Source organism: Alligator mississippiensis, chromosome 4 (genome assembly GCF_030867095.1).
Source record: "Alligator mississippiensis isolate rAllMis1 chromosome 4, rAllMis1, whole genome shotgun sequence".
Classification (NCBI taxonomy): domain Eukaryota; kingdom Metazoa; phylum Chordata; order Crocodylia; family Alligatoridae; genus Alligator; species Alligator mississippiensis.
Window position 1 is genome coordinate 115331615 of NC_081827.1, and position 21101 is coordinate 115352715.

At 44.6% G+C, this 21101-nt stretch overlaps 1 protein-coding gene and 1 long non-coding RNA gene across 6 annotated transcripts in view; one reads left to right on the forward strand and one right to left on the reverse strand.

The window, feature by feature from the left end:
- The first annotated feature begins 1556 nt into the window (after positions 1 to 1556).
- IQSEC3 (IQ motif and Sec7 domain ArfGEF 3) overlaps positions 1557 to 21101 on the forward strand; it is a 150629-nt gene continuing 131084 nt past the window's right edge. For all 5 annotated transcript variants that reach the window (XM_019489661.2, XM_059726496.1, XM_059726495.1 and 2 more), the window contains exon 1: positions 1557 to 2106. In XM_019489661.2, coding sequence (XP_019345206.2) covers positions 1637 to 2106 — 470 coding nt within the window. In that variant the 5' untranslated portion in view covers positions 1557 to 1636. The remainder of the gene's footprint in view (positions 2107 to 21101) is intronic.
- LOC132250168 (uncharacterized) overlaps positions 8491 to 21101 on the reverse strand; it is a 32825-nt gene continuing 20214 nt past the window's right edge. Inside the window, exons 2-3 of the long non-coding RNA XR_009461794.1 lie at positions 9485 to 9566; positions 8491 to 8738 (exon numbers count right to left, since the gene is read on the reverse strand). This is a non-coding gene — a long non-coding RNA (uncharacterized LOC132250168). The remainder of the gene's footprint in view (positions 8739 to 9484; positions 9567 to 21101) is intronic.

Consider the following 21101-nt stretch of genomic DNA (forward strand, 5'->3'; position numbering starts at 1 on the left):
AACCAAGGCTGTTTGTAGGGTTGCAACTGGGTTTTTTTTTAGGGTGGTGGTGGTAAGGTATTCCTTGTGAAATGAGATGTTTGCTATGGAGATGAAGAGCCAATGAGCAGAGAGCCCCCATTATGTTATCTGTACAGGATTTTTATCCCACATTTGAACAACACCTGAAGTCCCAATTCCATTCCCAAAAAAGAAAAGGGAGAGCAAAGATTCAGGGGGAACACAAACTTGTAAGGAATCAGTGGGGTTTTTAACATCTACTTTCCCCTGATAACTCTCCCCTGGGGTGCGTGTTCAGTCCTGCCTCCTGCATGTTAACAGGGGAAGTGAAAAGCTAGAATGTTATCAACAGAACCAGACAAAACCTGCCAAAATTATTCTATTTGCTTAAAAAAAACCCATCAACTCATCCTGGAAGAAAACAGCAACCTCTAGAAATGCCAGCCAAGGAGAATTGGGAAAAAAAAACTGTTCAGGAGATCTAGCAGGGGCTGACAGGTTTCCTTGCTATGGAGCTTCTCTAGGGCAACTGCTGTGCCAGTCTCTCCCATGTTTGACATGGCTGTTTTATTGGCTCTTTATGGGAAAGGCAGAGGGGTTGCTCTGCATGGCAAAAGCAGGGCTGTTAATTTTCTTTGAGGGGATTAAAAGGCAGGCTGTAGCACTCTGCCACAGAGAGATTTTCTTGGAGAAAAACCCACTATATGAGCACTTGCAGCTCAGTGAGGGCAGGGTAGGTTGAGCCATAAAATGCGTGTGTAGGGGGTCTATTCTCCTACTTTCTCCCCTGTCCCTCTCCTGCTTTCCCTGCCTCTGGGGGTCCTTTCCCTCCTTCTCTTCTTTCTAAATCTCTCCTTGACTTCCTCACCCCTCCCCTTGCTCTCCAAACCTGCCTTCTCCTTCCCTCCTCCTCCCTCCAGCAACTCCCTGAGACTTCTCAGGCCCTTCCTGCTCTTTGCTTCCCCCCCTGCCTTTTCCCATCTGCCTGTCTCCCTCCACTACCCCCCCACCACACACTGTTACACGCACACACTTCCCCTTGCCCCCCACTCTCTGCCCAGTTCCCCCAACATATACCGCCCACCCATACTGCCCGTTGCTCCCCCAACACCTCCACCCCACACCCCCCTACTGCAACGCACACATACCCACCACCCATTGCCCCCACATGCCCATTGCCTTCCACACACACACTGATCATTTCAACGCACACACACATACTGCCCATTGCTGCTACACACACGCACCCCCAACACATACATACACCTATTGCACCCATTGCAACACCCACCCACACACACACACACACTGCTCCTTGCCCCCCACCTAACACACTGCCCATTGCCGCTACACATACAGCCAACACATACACTGCCCATTGCCGCCCACAGACACACAATGCCCATTGCAAGACCTCCCCACCACCATCCCATTGCCGCCCAGCCCCGCGCCCCGGTGTCGCCTCCCCCCGGCAGGGCGGGCTGCGGCTGGCCCCGCCCCGGTCCCGCCTGTGCGTGACGCGCGGGGCAGGGCCGGGCAGAGGCGCGGGGCGCCGGGCCGGCGGGCCGAGAGGCAGCGGGCGGGCGCGCGGGTGAGCGCAGATGTGCCGGCGGCGGCGGCGGCGGCGCGGGGGGGCATGGAGAGCCTGCTGGAGAACCCGGTGCGCGCCGTGCTGTACCTGAAGGAGCTGACGGCCATCGTGCAGAACCAGCAGAGCCTCATCCACACGCAGCGCCGCCGCATCGACGAGCTGGAGCGGCGCCTGGACGAGCTCAGCACTGAGAACCGCAGCCTCCGCCAACAGCAGCCGCCGCCGCCCCCCGCCGCCCCGGCCCCGGCAGCCGCCGCCGCCGCCCCCGAGCCGCCCGCGGCGCCGCCGGAGCCGCTCCAGCACCACCGACAGCTCCCCGCGCCGCCGCCGCCGCAGCCGCCCAGCCGCGCCGGGCCCAGCGGCCGGGCGCCCCCGCAGCCGCCGGCGGCGGACAGGGACAGGGACAGGGAGAAGGAGAAGGAGAAGGAGGCCCGGGAGCGGGGCTGCTGCAGCGCGCTGCTGCCGCACAAGCCCCCCGCCGCCATCGCCAAGGGCGCCCTGAGCCGGAGACCCGAGTGAGTGGGGCGGCGCCTGGGGCTGCGCGGCGGGGGGCGGCGGGGAATCCCTCCCGGCCCCAGGGCTCGTGTGCGCCATTCCGTGCCCCTTGTCCACACACGCACGCACCTGTTGTCACACACACCACCCATTTGTCCCCCCACACATCAGCCCTTGCACCACGTACACACACACTTCCCCTTGCCACCCCCCGGACCCCCACATATTCTCTATGTCTCTCACACACACTGCCCCTTGCCAGTGGCTGTCTGTCACACATACACTACACATTGCCCCCACCACATAAACTCTCTGCCCCTTGCAAGACACACACACACACACACACACACACACACACTGCCCCTTACCAGCCCCCCATATTCTCTCTCTCACACATGCATGCACACCCCCCCCATATTCTCTCCCACACACTGCCCCGTGCCACACCCCCCATGTTCTCTGTATCTGTCTCTCCCTCACACCCCCTGTGTTGTCACGCATACACCACTCATTGCCCCCCCACACACTGCCCCTTATAACACACACGCACACATCACCAGTACACACACACACACGCATGCACGCACACACGCACGCACGGGTGCATGTGCACACCAATTACCCAATACATAAGGCAGGATGGTCTCTGTGCAGCCAGGGCAGGGAAGGAGGCTTTGCTAGTTACAGCAGCAAAGCGCCAGCACTTCTGTTTGCATCAGGATGGTGGACAGCCGGTAGGAGGGAAAAGAAAAAAAAAAAAAAGAAAAATCGACCTCGTGGCCCAGCAATGGGATTTCCTCACCATTACGGATGCCTGGCTATGTTGCACAGCTTGGGTATAGGCACACATGCCATTCACTTGTGACTATCTCAGTTTTCTAGCTTCTTCAGTGACTGGTACCTGTCTAAGCTTTCCAAAGGAAGCAGGTATTTTTGCTTGCCTTTCCTCTTTAATAAAGCAAGCATGGATTCTAATACCCAGAACAGTGCTATATGTGTGTGTGTATACGCTAAACCAGAGCTAGCAAGCCAGCAGCATGGACACTGAAGGAGATTAGTGCTGGAGAGTTATGTTTTCCTGCATTAGCCATCTAGTATGTCCCCTCAGCTCACCCTTTGGAATTAAAACTGTGCTAGGTGCCTGGTCTGCTTTTTCTTAGGTATTTTGGAAGTAGGGAAGTGGTTTTGGTTGAAAGCAGAGTTAGTGAATTTGGGAAGAGCAGAAGGAGTCTGATGTATTCCTTAAGCCACTATAGCATCTGAGAGCGAGAGTACACACTGGTTGTAAAAGCACGACTGGCTTTCTTTTCCAGATTAAAATGGTTTAGTTCTGATGCTATTGAAGAAAAGGAGGTCTTTGAAATATTTTCTAGCCCAGAACGCATTCTTTTTCTCTCTCCTCTCTTCCCATAAAAGGACCCCTGTACTGCATTTGCTTCAAACACTGAAGGTTAGCTAGAAACATGCAGCCAGATTCCCAGCTGGTGTAACACTAATTTACACCACTTGCTCATGTCAGTGAAATAGAAAGTTAGTACAGAAATGTCAAAATCTGTATGCAACATCTTACATATACTATATATCTTGCATGCCAAAACCCAACTCCTTTCCCCTAAAATGTTATATACTATAAGGGCTCAATTTTGGAAGCCCCACTTAACGAGGCCAATGGAACTAGTCACGCACATAATGAGCACTTTCAGGATCAGGCCATCATTCACTATGCCCTGTAAGAAGTTTTAATAAGACACGGGACAGATTCTGAACTCATGCACAATCAACTCACTGTCAATCCAGAAAAGCTCAGTTTAATTCAGCTGTAAAGCCCATGCAAGCAAGGCAGAATCAAGCTAATTTTTTAAGAATCTGAGCCCAGCCATGAAACCACAATTAGAAACGTAGTATTGGCAAGGTTTTCCTTTCATCTGAATATAGTTTCTAACATACGTCATTAGACAAACTGACGAGTCAGATTCAATACATGAGTCTACTCTGTATATCTCCTTCCTGTGTGAGCCTTTTATTTGTAGTGAGGTTGGTTTTGAGGGGGAAAAAAACCAAAGAACTGTGGCTTTTTGATTTCATATCAAAATGCACAAGCAGAGGAGCATTAAGGACACAGATGATCTGTGATATATATATACAGCGATTTGTGGAAAATCAGGGCTGCTGCTGGGGATAACACAGCAATCCCTGCAGCTCTCTTCACTCAGGAGGATTAAAATAGACTGCTTCTGTTTCTTTCTATAGCTTAGACAAACTAAAGTCTTTGTATAAAAAAACACATTTCTGAGATTCAAAAAGGTCCAGATTCCTCACTCCCACTGGTCCATGTCTGTTGTTCCTTTCCTTCTTTTTAAACTGATTATATATATCAGGCTTTAGTTTGTCTCTTCTGAAAGTGTCAGGGGGAAATCAAAGAGACTGCAACATCTAACTTTGAGGCAAGTTGAATATGGAAGCTCTTTTACCTCCTTCTGACAGTGTGTGCAGCATTCCTTAAGGTCCAACTGACCAACCCAAGAGTTATATTTGGGATTCTATGCAAGAGTAGGGAACAGTTGGTTTAGTAGATGTGATACATGGAGAAGACCCAATATAAAGATAACCTGATTTCCATCTTTTTCCCCCTACCCTCCTCCCCTAATCATTTGATTGCTATGTTATGAACATTAAAGTACAGCCTTCTCTAAAATGTATCTGACTAGGTCTGTGAGAACTAAATAATCATCACCAAAGAAAATGGCTATTATAAACAGATCAGAAATGAAATCTTACAATGCAGGAATGTGGTGAGTAGAAGCAGGGCTTAAACAGATGTCAGAGCAGTGCCAAGTCCATCATTGCCAAGCAATGGGATTTTATCAGTTTTCCACTAAATTGTAGGGCCAAGACAGCTTGTTTAAATTCATTCATTCTGTTCCTCCATCTCAGGGACAGCCCAGAAGTCTCTTGTATTTTGAGCTGGGGTTGAGATCGCCTGATCACGTGAGATGTCAACCCTGGCTCAGCTTTCATCTTTGGACAGAAGTAAAGAGCTAAGCTTTTGGGCCACTGTGACTCTCCATCTTGACCAGCCTGCCTTTTTCTTAAGTAGCTGACAGAAAGAATACAGATTCCTTTTCTCTTTCCTCTCTTTTTTTAAATAAAGTTTAGGTTTATTTACTGTACTGTTTTTCTTCCCAAAGGTAGACAAAAACCCCTTTATATTTTAAATAAACTCCCCCCCATATGTAAATAACAAGCCCTCTTCTGGAAAAGAAGGAATTCCTTAGGTATGCAGAGGACTGCTAATTGCTGCTGCATGTCATTGTTAGAGGCTAGCAATGCTGAGCTCACTTATTAAAGGAGATGTTGGGGAAAGATTTGTGTTGCGATTTCTCAGCAGGAATTAGGTTGATTATTATTCTGTGGCATGTATCTCTTTCTGCCTAGAAATCTATTGCATAAGTGCCTCACTTTCAATTTTAAAAAACAAAAATTAAGGTCAGTCATTCTGGAATGTTTTGCCTGAAAAATACAGGTTGTCGAATTAGCATGCTTTAGATCACCCTTATTAGGCAAGCTCTTGTCTTAAGAGACTATCCTGAAATATTCCCAAATGTTTTGAGTGTGATTTTCCCTTCCCCCTTTTATCAGAAGACTACATTTATTGCCAGTCCCTTGACGCTCTTCATTGCATACAACAGAGTTACACCTGGATTGATTTGGCTTCATAAGTCTAAATGGGAAAATGCTGCAGCCCTCTCAGCAGTGGGAGCTACTACTTCAGAGTAAGAATTATAGGGCTAGGTCTTGTGTACACAGGTGGCAAAGACCTTTGTGATATAAGTAATAAAAAAACATTAATTCATTGAACCTTTATAGAGCCTTCCATCTAAAGACAATTACATTTACACGAGACCAGGAAGCATTATAAAGCCATCTAACACCTGTGGTGAAACTGGGGCACAGAAAAAAAAAGTGGCTTGCTTAGCCTTGCACAAAAATGCTGTGGCAGATCCAGGCATGGAATCTGATTCAGTTGAATCCTAGTTCTGTATTTGCAGCTCAAGACCACCCCCCTCCTGCAATTTGGTACCTCTTGGTGCAAATGTTATAGAACTTCAGATCTTTAAAGGCTATAATCTTTTTGGAGCACACTGGGCTGAAACTCTTCTATTTTGTGTTTGTTTTAGATGGGGGTGGGAGGGAGGTTATCTTACTGTTTAATAAAAAAGACGCGCTTTGAAAGACAAAATATTACAGCCACAGCCTCTGCTATGGACTGAGGCTGTTGGGTATATTTTTTGTTTAATTTAAAAAGCTAAATTATGTAACTATAAAATGAAGATACTGCATATGCAGATATGCTGCTTCCCTTAATTTTTCTTTATAACTATGCATTAATGTTCTATTCTATGGATTTTCTGCAGGGTAAAAGCATTAGACCAAATCCCACTGATTTCAATGGTACTAACAATTATTGTTAATATTTTGGCTTACTAGTAACATATTTTGCTATATTTGTGCACTGTGCCTGTACATTTTATATATATAACAATAACCCTCAGTTATAAGAATGACCCCAACCTTCCCCTCCCCAGTTTTATTTTGGGTACAGAAGTGCAGGAGTTGTCCTCTGATTATATTTTTAAATTCAGATTTAGTTCCGAGTATCACAGGGTTTGACTACATATTTGTTTTAGACAGTAGTGTAGCAGTGTTGGGATTGCTACAAAGCCAACTCTACTGTAGATGCACTGCACCAGTGTAAAAAGTCACTTGAAGCTGTGTGGCATATGCTGGCTTCAAATAAAGTTGAGTTTTGCACTGATGCAGGTGCATCTATGGATAATGCCTCAATGTAGACAAGTCCATAGATTGTTTAAGCACGATATATAATTTGACTAAAAAGAATATGAGGCAGTATCCATTTTCCCCTGTATGATGCAATATTCCTTTTAAGTTATATTCATATTGGTTCCATTCACTTTCAGTTCAAAATACACAGTGCAATATAAATGTAATGATCACATCCATAGCATATAAAATCTGTACCAGGCAAACAGTTATGGCATTAGTGATTACTAACCCTACCATGAGAAATCCCAGGAAAAGGGGGAAAAGTCCAGGACTAGGACAGATACCATATGACATCTCAGCTGCAAGGACAGAGTTTGAATGGCTAATAATGTTACCATGAAAAATCCCACTGATATTATACAAAATCCTTGCCATAGCAAGAAGGCATCATTTCTGGAGATGCTATCAGAAGAAATCCTGTGTCTGATAAGGATATGAGGAAGCAGTAGCAAGTAATGAGTGTATAGGAAATACTGGCCAAGGTCATCATATGTCAGTGCCTATGACTGATACTACCAGAAATCCCAATAAGGGCAGTGCAGCAGTACCTCTAACAGGCACTGTATAGACCTCTAAATGTATAAACCTCAGAATGTGAACAGCTGTGGTCTACAGTATCAGCAATGAAGGTGGAACATGCAGTGCTCAGATAAGGAGATGAGAAAGATGCAAGCATGTTTTCTTTATAAAATATCTCTATTTTTTATTTAATTTCCCTTGGTTATGTGTTTTGTTACAGCCAGCTGGATAGTCCCAAGTCACTTGGAAATTGAGTACATCCTTCTACAGACTCAGACTTTGTGTTGGTTTGCCTCTTTAGTGCCTCTTCCCCAGGGAAATATAAGATTGAGGCATATTTTCTTTTACTTCCTGTCCTTAGGAGGAGTGAGCTCATCTGGCACCATTTTTAGTCTCATCCCTCAACAGCTGACATGTGAAAGGGCGTATATTCCTGTTAATGAAGCCATTGGGTAGTCCAGACAGGAGGGCAGGGTCTCAAGGCCCAGTAATGAGACCACCCAAAACACCAGGAGGTGAGGATACGGGTCCTTATAATAGTGACTCACACAATGCTGACCAAAAGGCCAATATACCAGAACTCAGTAACAGAACTGTTCAGTTCTGACTGGGGATGGGGAGCATTGCTACAAAGATTGACTATGGTGCCACATAAAATCTCAGTCAGAGTTCAGTTCTTCAGTGCCAGGTAATTGTAACATTTAGTCAGCCATAACTCTCTCTGTTGTACTTCTGCATTGCAAGAAACATTTTATGGAAGGACACTTACTGTGCTGAAGTTCCTACAATGCTTGATGGTACAATTGACTGATACTTTAATTTCCTGTTTTTTGTGGGTTAAAAAAGCCCCTTCATAGCACGTTCTCTCTTGCAAACGCACTTTGTAAACAATTGCATTTAATTAATGGAAGTCTTCTGTTTATGTAACCTATAGATGTATAGCATATATATGCATACAACACAGTATTTACGTTTTACAAAGATTATACACACTCTCATCTGCATTGTACATGAAATCAACTGAGCTATTGGTCCAGGTTAGGCCTAGCAATCAGAAATTTGTTTCTAGCCCTGGCATGATGCCAGAAAATGAATGAGACTTTCAAGGAGCAAAAGGAGAATTTATTAAATTCAGCTGCTGTTTAGTGGTTCAAAAAATATGTGTCCAGATGTTAAAGGAGAGTGTGCACATGCACAGATTTACACAAAAATGCAGAGGGTTGCAATGACTTCCACACCTTGCCTATCCAGATCTTGCTCCTTGGTTTAGTTTGCTTGCCATGACATCCTAGGGTGAGAAAAAGTCAGAAGAGCTCTGTTGTCTGTCTGTCTTAATCTTTTTACTTCTTTATTTTGCTTGCTGTGTTTTATTATTTGTCTCTTGGTTTTCCCTAGTATTTTCTTTGTGTCAGTCTAGCTGTGTTATTCTTTCTCCCTTTCTTTCTTAGGTTCAGCTATGGTTTATTTTTCTCTGTTTATTTGTGGGTAAGAAATCTTCTTTGATTTCCCCCTCAGGAAAAACACTATAGAAAACCAGAAATGTACTTTGGGCAACAGATAGAAAAATATTTCATTTCTTATAAAATTGCAGGTGGCTTATGATCATTGGTTAGTCTGGAACCCTTGAAGAAAAAATAAGCACAAGATAAAGAAATACTTTATGAGCCCAGATTAGAACGATTTAAAGTGTGACATTTTTCTGTATTTTTTAAAAAAGGAATTCTGAAAGTTATGTAATATTTCCCCCAGAAATATCTGTGCCCTAACATAAGCTGAGTTAGTAGAATTCTAGCGTTCATTCTATTTCTGGATTTTTTGTTTTGCTGGGCTAAGTCCTAGATTGGTAGATGTGAATCTTGGCTACTGGATCTGTTCCATACAGTGGTTCTATTTAGGGGGAAGTATGCTTTATTGGCTTCTGTATTGGGCCGGGAATCAGAAGACCTAGGTTCTATTTCTAGCTCTACTACTCAATTTACTTCTGACCTTGAACAAGTCTCTTTCTTTCAGTGTACACCACTCTCCCCATCTTACCTTTTGTTATAAAGCACTTGGAGATCTACAGATGAAAAACATCAGATAAGAGCTGAGTAGTCTTCTTATGAGCTCCATTATACTGAAAAACAAAGTTATCATCATTAGTTTTCAATGTGTTATGTGTAAGAGAGGAAATGAGTTTGACTATGCACTAATGTGTGTTATGTGCCCAAGAGCAAAATGAAATACTATTTAGGTTTTTTTTCATTTTTTTTATAGGTAAAAGTGCATCTTCAGCTGGTATAAATTCTGTTCCACTGACTTTGATCAGCCATCCCAATTTATATCAGCTGACAAACTGTTGTAGCCCTTGTGCATATACACGTGTGCATTCACATACACATCCATATACACAAATGTACGCTGGTTTAAATGACTTTATCTTGAGTGCTGACAATATAACAGATAACAAGTCAACAGAAATAACAGCGAAGAATGTAAAGCCATTAAGTATCATTTTGATCCTTCATGTAATAGGTGTGTAGTCCTTTTAATAGTATTATAATTTAGTGCCTGTAGGAGGTTTGTTGCTGCAGGCTCATAAAGATATGCTGCATGTCTAGTAATGTCTTTATGTTCCCTACCTAATGTGTATGAGCCATCAGTCTGCTTCATATACAGGCACTGCTTGTGCAGCTTTTGTTAGTAGCGAAAGCTAAGATGATGCTGATTGATCAACCCTTGTTTTTGTATACTCCAAAATTAAAACTTTTTCAGGAGGGGATAAAACTTTCTTTGATTAGTTTCAGACAGGGGTGTATCTTTGCAAAGTTGAAGGAGAATCCCCTTAGCTGATTCTGAGTCAAGCAATAACAACTTCCTCCAAAATCCACCTACTTTTGTGTTTTTCAGGGTTTTTTTGTAAATTGTTCCTTAGTACTTCAGAATGGTTGAATGGTAGAGGGAGGTGTTTTCTGCTCTGTTTCTGTGGGCATATTTCAGTGTATTTTCTCAGCCATAGTGTATGTCCTTCCTAGGTTCCTCATGAAGAAGGGAAGCCTGTATCCATATCGGGCTGGGCATCCATGAGGAGTGAGGGGATCTATTTGGCTCTGATAAAATCATTGCCCTGTTAAAATCTGTTGTCTGTTAAGAATGCTCTGTTAAAATCACTGATCCTTCATCAGTCATTTCTCAGATATTTTAAAGACATAGTTAAGAGACTATTGTTCACAAAGAACCAATACTCTCCTGGGACAATAGTGTCCTGGGAGCAGTAGTCTCTTAGCTATATCTTTAAAATAGCTGAGAAATGACTGATGAAGGATCAGTGATTTTAACAGAGCATTCTTAACAGACAACAGATTTTAACAGAGCAATGATTTTATCAGAGCCAAATAGATCCCCTCACTCTTCATGGATGCCCAGCCCAATATGGATACAGGCTTCCCTTCTTCATGAGGGACCTAGGAAGGACGTACACTATGGCTGAGAAAATACAGTGAAATATGCCCACAAAAACAGAGCAGAAAACACCTCCCTCTACTCTCAAGGACTGGAGAAAACTGTAGGCACAAAACCCCGCCAAGCCGAATCTTGCCTTGCAGTTTTAGAACTTCCTTCTCATTTTTGCTGTATTCAAGGATACTTTCCCCCCCCAAACCCTGAAGTTTCATTTAAAAATAAGACATTTATGTCAGGTTTTGCTGCCTTCTTTCCCTCTAGAGTCCATTTCCAGGCAGTCCTCCAAAAGTGGCTCACACCATTTTGCTCTAATGGGAAAATCATGCCCACTGCAAGTGCTTCAGCATCAGCTTCCAGAGTTGTGCTGGCAGACTGAGTGGAATGCTATCCGTATGGACTGTACCACCTCAGCTGAACTGTATGGCTAAATGTGGGTTTGAGCCTAAAAGCTAGGAGGATCCTATACACCATTTCATTTATTCAAATACAGGGCCCATTTCCACATTTATCCTGTAATTATGGAACCCAACCCAGTCCCCTGCCAGCTTCAGAAAAGACTGCTTTTGTCTTTTCTGCATGTTACATAAGAAGCATCAACTGTATAGTTACTTCAGATGCCTCACAAATATCCTTGGCTTCCATGTGTTCATTTCTAATTTACAAATCCATTTCCAGCTGGACCTCATCTTATCTCTACCTAGATACTTGAATAGCCTCCTTCACTACAATAATTGAATATATAGATTTATCCTGAGGGCCATCCTGGTATCCATATATGCTAGACCACTGATCTTGCTCTGAACTTGCAAAAGACCTGAGGAAACCACTTGCCAATGGCTTCTTCTAAACATTTTGCATTAATGAAGCTACATCTTAATGTACATAGAATGCCATTCTGTAGTGAATGACATGCATCAGCACAGCCTGGATACGTTTGAAGAAGCCAGATTCTGATTTCACTCCAGTGCAAATCTGGAATGACTGTATTGACTCAGGTATGACTGAATCAAATCTGGCCCAATGTGTCCTTTCTTGGACCAAATTCTGCAATATTATCAGCATTGTTAGCAGCTCACTCGAACTGACCGATGAACCTCCTGGTGCATCTTCCCAAAGAGCCATACAGAATATTATGGTCAATTGTTCTGAAGTGTTTCTCCAAAACTCTGCTACATTAATGCAGCGGGGACATCCTGGCCTCTTTCCTCTGAGACTCTTTGTTCTTTTCACAGTTATCTTCTGCTGCCAAGACCAGTTATCTACATTCATTTTTGTTCAGAGTCAACGAGTAGTCATTAATGGCTCAATGTCTACTTGGGAGGTGGTATCAAGTGGGGTTCCTTAGGAGACTGTCGTGGGTCTGGTATTATTCAGCAGTTTCCTTAATGATTTGGAAGATGGGATTGAGGGAATTCTTAGTAAAATTGTGGATGTCATCAAGTTGGGTGGAGTTGCAGATACTCTGGAGGGTAGGGCTAGGATCCAGAATGACCTGGATAGAGTGGTCCACAATCAATCAGATGAGATTCAACAAGGACAAGTGCAAAGCCCTGCACTTGGGACAGAATAATTGCATGCAGAAACACAGACTGAGCAGGTTTACACATTAATTTAGTTTAGTACTTGCTTAATGAAGTACTAACTAAATGTGCAGTAACTACAGTAACTGCATGGTAGCGTTGGTGCACATTTTTTTTTAGTGACACTTACTGCGCAGTAACCTAATACTACTGTGCAGTAGCATATTAGCATGGTTTTTGCCTGGCATGCTACTGCGGAGTGTTATTAGGCTACTGTGCTAGACGTGCCTCCTGGGGAATAATCAGCTATACTGCTGTACTGCAGAGAAGGACCCAGAGGTTACAGTAGACCAGAAGCTGAATATGAACAGTGTGCTTTTGTTACTAAAAAATCCATCAGCATACTGAGTTGTATTAACAGGAGTGTCACTTGCAAAATCAAGGGAAGTGATTGTTTTGCTCCACTCAGCACTTGAGGCCTCAGCTAGAGTACTGTGTCCACTTGTGAGCCCCACACTGCAAGAATGATGTGGACAGTTTGGAAAGAGTCGAGTGCAAAGCAACAAAAATGATTAGGGGCCTGGGAGGCAAGACTTAGAAGAAAAGGCTAAAAGAACTAGGATTATTTATTCTGGAGAAGAGAATAAACTGACTCCAAGATGAGTCAGTCATGGACTCCAAGATGAACATGAGCCGCCAATGCCAGACCACAGCCAGCAAGGCCAGGCATACCTTGTCATGCATCCAAAGATGCATCTCAAGCCAGTCCAGAGAGGTGATACTCCCCCTCTATGCGACATTGGTCAGGCTGCAATTGGAGTACTGCGTCCAGTACTGGGCGCCACACTATAAAAGGATGTGGCCAGCCTGGAGAGAGTTCAGAGGAGGGCCACCCATTTGGTGAGAGGGCAGCAGGACAGGCCCCATGAGGAGAGACTGAGGGACCTGAACCTGTTCAGCCTTGGCAAGAGGAGGCTGAGGGGGGACCTGATGGCTGCCTACAAACTCATCAGGGAAGTTCACCAGCAAATAGGAAGAGTCCTATTCTCCCCAGCACCACCTGGGGTGATGAGGAACAATGGTAATAAGTTGATGGAGAATAGGTTTAGGTTAGAGATAAGGAGGCAATATTTTACAGTTTGGGTGGCCAGAATCTAGAACCAACTTCCTAGGGAAGTGATCCTCTCCCCTACCTTGGGTAAATTCAAAGAGGTTAGATGATCACCTGTCTGGGGTCTTGTGAACCCAGCATTCATTCCTGTCTGTGGCAGGGGGTCAGGCTAGATGATCTGTTCAGGTCCCTCCTGATCCTAGCTACTATGAAACTATGAAGACTGAGGAGGGATTTGATAACAGGATTAAAATGTCTGAAGGAGTATTATTGTGAGGCTGGAGATGGGCTTTTCTCTGTGGCTGTGGAGGACAGGGCCAGAAGCAATGGCCTCAAGCTTCAACAATAGGAAATTTAGGTTGGAGATTAGGAGGAACTGTCTGACTATGAGGGTGGTCAAGTCTTGGAACAGGTTATCTAGAGTAGTTGCACAATCTCCATTCCTGGAAATTTTCAAGACCAGGTTAGACTCAGGTGGGATGGTTTATTCAGGAGTGATCCTGCGTTGAGCAGGGCCCTGGACTAGATGACCTTCCAGCCTTACTTTCCTATGATCATAATGAGTCCAATTCTCCACAGCCTTGTCCTTCACGAGTCATTCACACTCATGTAAAACTAGTACAAAACAAATGAGAAATGTTACCAAGAAAAAGCATATTATGCCCACTCAGTGCAGGTGTAGGTGACTACAGAAGTTGTGAGGCAGTAGGAAATCAAGCCCATTATTCTCCACTTCCTGCTGAGAACAGGAGCATCACTGCCATTGTTATACAAGGTAATCTGTTTCACGATAGAAGTGGAAGCATTTCAGAGGTAGCTGCATATTTATGGGCTTATGGTTGGTAAAGTACTTTGGGAACTTCAGGAAGTAAAGGTGATACTAATATCATTATAAGCATACATTTAGATTGGCAAATATTTGCAAGTTTTCCCTCTGTCCAAGGTCCAGTGATGGGAGAGTTGGAAGAAAGATCCATACAATAATACATAATAATAAAATCATAACAAGAAAATGGGATAATAAAACAAAAAATAGTGTACAAGGGCTGTGTTAACCAGATTTCAAAGCAGTATAACAGGTCTGTGTTGTCCCCATTTTATTGATGGGAACACAGAAGGAAGGGAAGTGACTTGTTAAGGTCTCCTAGCAAAGTCAGTGGCAGTCAGCAGTAGAACTCAAGTCCCCCACTCCAAGTGATCTGTCCACCAGGCCATACTGCCTTGAGACAGACAGATGGACAGACACTCTGCACAAAGGTTTTCAATGCTAGGGGATTCATTCTTTTAACATTTCCACAGCTGCATCCTGAAATCTAACTCCGTCCATGAGTGACTAGAGGTGCAATCATGCAATGGGAGAGAGATACCACTGGGATCTGAAGGTTCTGCTGCCATTATAGGAGGAGAAGGAAGAACAAAATTTTGTTGCAGGTGGGGCTGGGCAGGAAAAATAATAAGGCTGTGGCTATTTATAGAGCAGAACTCATCCCCTTAATTATTATGATCAGGCAAAATCTGCCCTCCTTGCAGGAGTAAGTATAATTCAAGCTGTTGTGGGTACAAGTGCAAATGCAAATTAAAAAAATAAATTAAAAAAAAAAAAGGACAGAAGCCCTACTCACAGGAGCAGGAAGGTTTTCTGTGCAGCAGGATGGAGACAGGACTAAAAATGCAGTCTCATACAGAGCTTTAGCTTAACATCAATAGGACCTTTGCCCAAATAGGGATGTTAGAACTTGGCCCAACGGCTGTAGCATCTGCTCCCTACTGCTCACTTTTGATGTCAAACTGTATAGCAAAGAAAGGTGGGGGAGAGTGGAGTGAAGTGGAGGTAAATTTAGGTCTAAGAGGGCTAATTGAATAGCATACTTGTGTGTGTGTGTGCGCGCGCGCGCGTGTCCAGTAGGATTTTTCTGCATACAGACAGTGTTTATAGAAAATAGCAGGGAAATTTAACTGAATAAAAATTAATGAAATATAAATTAGCAGTGACCTAATCTGTTTACCATAACAATGACCAGCAGGAGATTACAGAGGATGATGGGGCAGTGGGAAGGAGTAGTTTAAAAACTCATTGCCTCTACTGTTTCAGTCTGGTCTCACTGGAATTAGCCTGGCCAATGAGTTCAACATACCAAAATCATTTCTCTTCTGGGAGTAAAAGGGAAAGCCTCCCACAGAGGAAGGCACTGCAAGTGAGTTACAGAAGCGGAAAGTAATTATCACAGCTGTGCATGTGAATAAGTTGACAGTCTGCCTGTTCCAAGAGCCACAGCCGGGTGAGCTTCAGTGCCTTCTTCCCACAGGAATGCACCCCAAATCAAATGGAATAGCTGCCTGCATCTATCCCCACTTGCTGATACAAACATACCAGTGCATGCAACACTGACTCACGCATGCAGTCTGAGATTTGCACTGTCACATCCGTCCCTGACTTAGCCAAGGAGAGATCTTGCGTGACTGATATGCATGGCTTAATGGATTCTGGACTGTGGTTTACATTTCCAGTGATAAATGGAACATTCAGGCCCCTGTCCTCCTGTTGGTGATACAACTCCGATACTATAACACATTTTCATTAGCTCAGTCTGATTAACTGTTATTAACATTTTGGATAGGGGCTCTTCCTATAACCTGCCATTTTGATGGCATTAACTCCATCCTTGTCTGCCTTTTCATTAAGTGTTTGGTGCAGGGGAAGGTCTCATAGGTCTTCTATAAACCCCTACAGTGTACGCTCTCTCCTTCTCTCCCCCAGATAGACTAGGGATTTACTATGGTAATTCTGTGCAATATGCATAAAAATCCCTTTTGCACAGGTAGGACTTGAGTCAGACGGGATTGCCGTGTTTTAGTCTGCTCTTGGAAATAGCAGAAGTGTGCACTGAAGGGGGAGGGGGGAGGGAGGCAAGACTTTTTTTTTGGCATTTAGTAATGTGGTATAAAATGTACCTTGGATTTTGCTAGGTCCTTTCTCTCTCCCAGCTTCCAGTAGCAATTTATGCTTTGTTTTCCTTTCCCTCTACCCAGAGAGGTCATGCATGCTCTCATCTCTCCCACTGCAGGAAAGGACCAACGCCTCAGAGGTCAGGTCTCCTAGCCCCCTTTCCTTCATTATCTACTACTACTATGTCTTTCTCTTCCCTAGTTTGCTGTTGTTTTGAAACAATACCATTCTCCTCTTGGGAAGACCATAGCTTGAGAAGCACTTAGCTTGATGTATATAGTTGGTGCTGTTTGGCACTTAGTGGGTGGCCTTTGACAACCAGGTACCAGAAATGGGGCCAGTGTCCTGAGGCTTCTGTACTTGTTTAAAAAACAACAAGCCTGTGGCAGAGGCATTCAAGGAGTCACAGTTCAAAGTTACAATCCAAATTTTGCACTGCTTGCAGCATCCTCTTGGTGGTAGAACCACATACAATGTCATGGCTTTATAGTGAGGTACTGCGGCCCCAGTTAGAACAAGGTATTTGTTGCTTATTAAGAATCCTGTTGCCTCATCCAGCTGGATATCTGCAGTGTGACTGAGAGCACAGAGATGGGCTGATCCCTTGTGATACTGAACAATAATGTCGGTGTAGAAAATTGTGTGTGTGTGTGTGTGTGTGTGTGTGTGTGTGTGGGCGGTCAGTCATACACGAGTGTATATAAATGTAGGCACATATTATGCATAGCCATTTAGGGATGCATATATATTTGCAAATGGAGGGGAAAAGTCCTCTGAATATGCATGATTTGGGTAAATTCTTATATGAAATGCATGTGAAAGCCTACATATATCTATACGAGTAAGCACATTAACTGGTATGTGAACTATATGTTTCATTACAAGGACCATAAGCTTCAGAAACATAGTGAATTGACACACTACCAGGAGGAAGCATGGAAAGCCCTCCCTTCCCCAGTAGATTTAAAAAGATGAACATTTAGCTGACTTTAAAATATGTGGTTACCAGCTCATCAAAGTCAATGCCCATAACCTGATTACATGCTGTTGCTACAACAGTAATTACCAGACTCGGGAAATGCTGAGAGAAATATTGAGATTGCTTCACAGAATGACCCAGAAGAAGTCTGAGCATGTAAAATATCATTGTGCTATGTGGCATGGATTCTGCCTTCAAAGAAGTTTCCTGTAATAGAAACAGAGGATTGAATCTCAAGCTTCCCAGATTTAGGAATCTGACATGAAGAGCTTTTGATCATATTTAAATACTGCAGGTAGAGGTGTGTGTGCCTGTGGGAGGTGGGGGAACGGGCAGTGTGGCTTGCAGTGCAAGCCATGCAATTACATAAGGCCTTCAGCTAGTCAAGTGTTCTGTTGCACACAGGTTATATTTTAGAGTTTATTTTACCATAAGGTGTGTTCAGACTATATTTGTTATAGTGCTTTGTAGGGTCCAAACTTGATCCTCTGTACAGGGCACCCAAAGGGCAACCACCACTGCTGGGGAGGAGATGACTTCGAGTGCAACAGATTGGTTTGTGTTCATATGACTTGCTTTTCCATTACCAGATGGAATCAGAACTGTGCAACAGCATATCTTAAATCTTATAGTGCTCACACCTATTGAGGAGTCTTCTTTAGGAATTCTCAGTGAAAGAGAGCCATATGCTTATGAAGTAGGAGGATTTACCCTGCTGCTCCAGTGATATTTCTGTAGGGGTTATTGTGGGCGGTATTTGGAGTTGCCAACATGGAATGCTAGGTAGTCATAGGGTGGTCTCACTATAAGTTCTAAAGGTTGTGTCTACATAAGACTCATAGATTAATAGACATTAGGGGCTGAAAGGGACCTTGTGAGATGGAGTCCAGCCCCCTCGCCATAGGTAGGAAGTCAGCTGGGATCAAGTGATCCCAGCAAGAAACATATCCAGATGTTTTTTGAAAGAGTCCAGAGTAGGTGCTTTCACCACCTCTGTGGGGAGTCTGTTCCAGACCCAGGACACTCGCACCGTAAAGAACTTTTTTCTTACATCTAGTCTAAATTGGCCGTCCTGGAGTTTATGGCCATTAGACCTTGTTATCCCTTCGGAAGCTCTGTTGAATAGCTGTTCTCTCAGGTCCTGATTTACCCCTCTTATACAGGGTCTTCATAAAGTCCTTGTGCACAACCTAAGTTATTAAAGTTTAAAAGTGCCCAAGGCCTTTATGAAAACTGTATAATTGTTGGCTGCTGCCAAGTCTCCCCTGAGCCTTCTCTTTTCCAGACTGAAGAGTCCCAACTCCCTCAGCCTCTCCTCGTATGGCCTGCCCTCCAGGGCTTGGATTGTATGAGTGGCTTTCCTCTGGACTCCCTCAAGTTTTTCCACATCCCTCCTGAAGTGGGGGGCCCAAAACTGGATGCAGTACTCCAGCTGTGGCCTCACAAAGGCTGAGCAAAGTGTGAGGATGACATCCCTGGTTTTGCTTGAGATGCACTGGTAGATGCATGGCAGAGTTTGGTTTGGTTTGCCAGCCACAGCATCGTATTGTTGACTCATTCATCTTGTGGTCAGTCAGGACCCCCAAATCTCTTTCGGTTGTGGTGCTAGTGAGTGTGGCACTGCCTAGCTTGTAACTGTGTTGAGGGTTCTTCCTACCAAGATGCAGCACCTTACACTTCTTAACATTGAAGGCCATCTGGTTTTGGTTAGCCCACAAGTCGGCCTGTATCTGCAGCCTGTCCTGCGGTGTGACCACCCTCCACAGAGACATTTTACTGCGCGGTAGACTAATCTACCGTGTAGTAACGCATCATCATCTACACATGCACAACATTTACTGCACAATAGATTAGTGTACTATCTGTACACTAATTTTGCATGCTACCTGCAAATTCAGGTAGTAGATTAACTGTGCAGTAACTACTATGCAGTAGTGCACATGTAGAGTGCTGACTGGGAACAAATTGCTCTTGGTCAGCCCAAACAGCAGGGGGCAGGGAAACTGTCCCTTCACCCAGGCAGCTGCTTCCCAGCCCTGTATCCCAATTAGCAGATTGGTGCATGAGGCTGGGAGGCAGCTGGCCCAGAAGTGGGACAGCTTGCCCCACCATCCCAGTGATCAGGGCCTGACTCTGGTGCCAGCCCACCTGGAGGAGCCTGGAGCTCCCCCTGGATGCTGTAGGGGGGCACAGCAGGGTTGGAGTAGCCCCTCACTGAACTGATACCCTTGGGTGTGTCCAGACGTGTATGGCCATTTGGTTCCCTGGGGACAAGTACCAGCAGTGCACCTTGTGCCGCAGCTACTTGTCCCCATGGAACACTTGTGCCACGCACGCTTTGGTGCACAGCAAGTTGCCTTGGACAGAGTAGGGGAGGCTGGAGCCAGCACTGTGCTGGCCTTACCTGGGGTCATCCTGGGGCTGCAGTCATGGCAATTCTGGCTCGTGGAGCCTGGCTGGCAGCCGCAGCACAGCTCCGAGCGGCCCACCTCCGCTTTTCAGCAGCATGTGCTGCCTGATCTTGCGCTGCACTGGGGTTTTTTCTGTGCTTTTTTCTCGACGCCGCACATGCTTGGACAGCGTGCCCTTGCAGTGTGGAGAATACCAGATTGTGCAGTATGTGGTGCTCCAAACATTTTTAGAGCGTCACATACCTCACAACTGCATTTGTCTGGATGCACCCCTTGGGAGCAAATTTGTTCTCAACAGGTGCACATGTAGATACCCTACCAGGGAAATCTTACTACTCAGTATTTTACAGCACATTAATAGTACATGTAGATCTGCCCAAAGAGGCCCTTGAATCCAACACTGAGAGTAGTATTAACACAGTAAAGAGCAGTATTTCTACATTAACTTGAGATAGGAGCATGCTGCCCACAGCAAGCATCTTACTGTGCCACTACCATCTAATAGATAGGGAGAACATTAGGTGCAATAAATTCATGTCCTCTTTTCATTTCTAAAGGACTTGAAGATCCACCTTGAATTTAAGCTGAAATGAAATTGGTGATCTACAGATGTTGTCTGGTGGGTAATCTCCTGCATTCCAGCAGGATTGGAAGTTTGTTCCAGAGGAATCCAGATTTGGATTAGAAAGATTGTATTGCAAGTCAGAATGAAGGTCAATTCAAAGATCTGGATGCACTCTCTAGGGAGGGCACAATCTAAAACTGGCAGAGAAGGAGCCAGAAGTCAGGACCGAGATGCATTACTTATGCCACATGAAGGATCCAGGCTGGAGAAGCAGAAGAAGGTATATGATAACATGTATTAGTAGAGGTGTGTAAAGGAACAAGGTTGAATAGCAAGGAATGGTGCTGGACAGGGTTCTGATGCACTGATGAACTAGGACTGAAAGAGCCAGGAGTAGAAGAGGGCAGGATTCTGGCTTATTGGCAGAGTTGGGTGAGTGACCAGGGCTGAGCTGGCGTAGTAGGGTTCTGATGCATTGGCAAAGCTACCTGGAAGCTCTGGCTTAGATCAGCTGTGCTGTTGCAAGCAGAAGAATATTTGCAGAGCTGTATGATGGAAGTTTGCTGGTGCTCTGCCTTGCCCCAGTCAGTACTATTAGTCTTTCACTTCCCTGAGCACAGAGATTAATACAAAGTATGAAAAAACCCACCTGACTGCAGTAGAAAAGGCTCATTTAG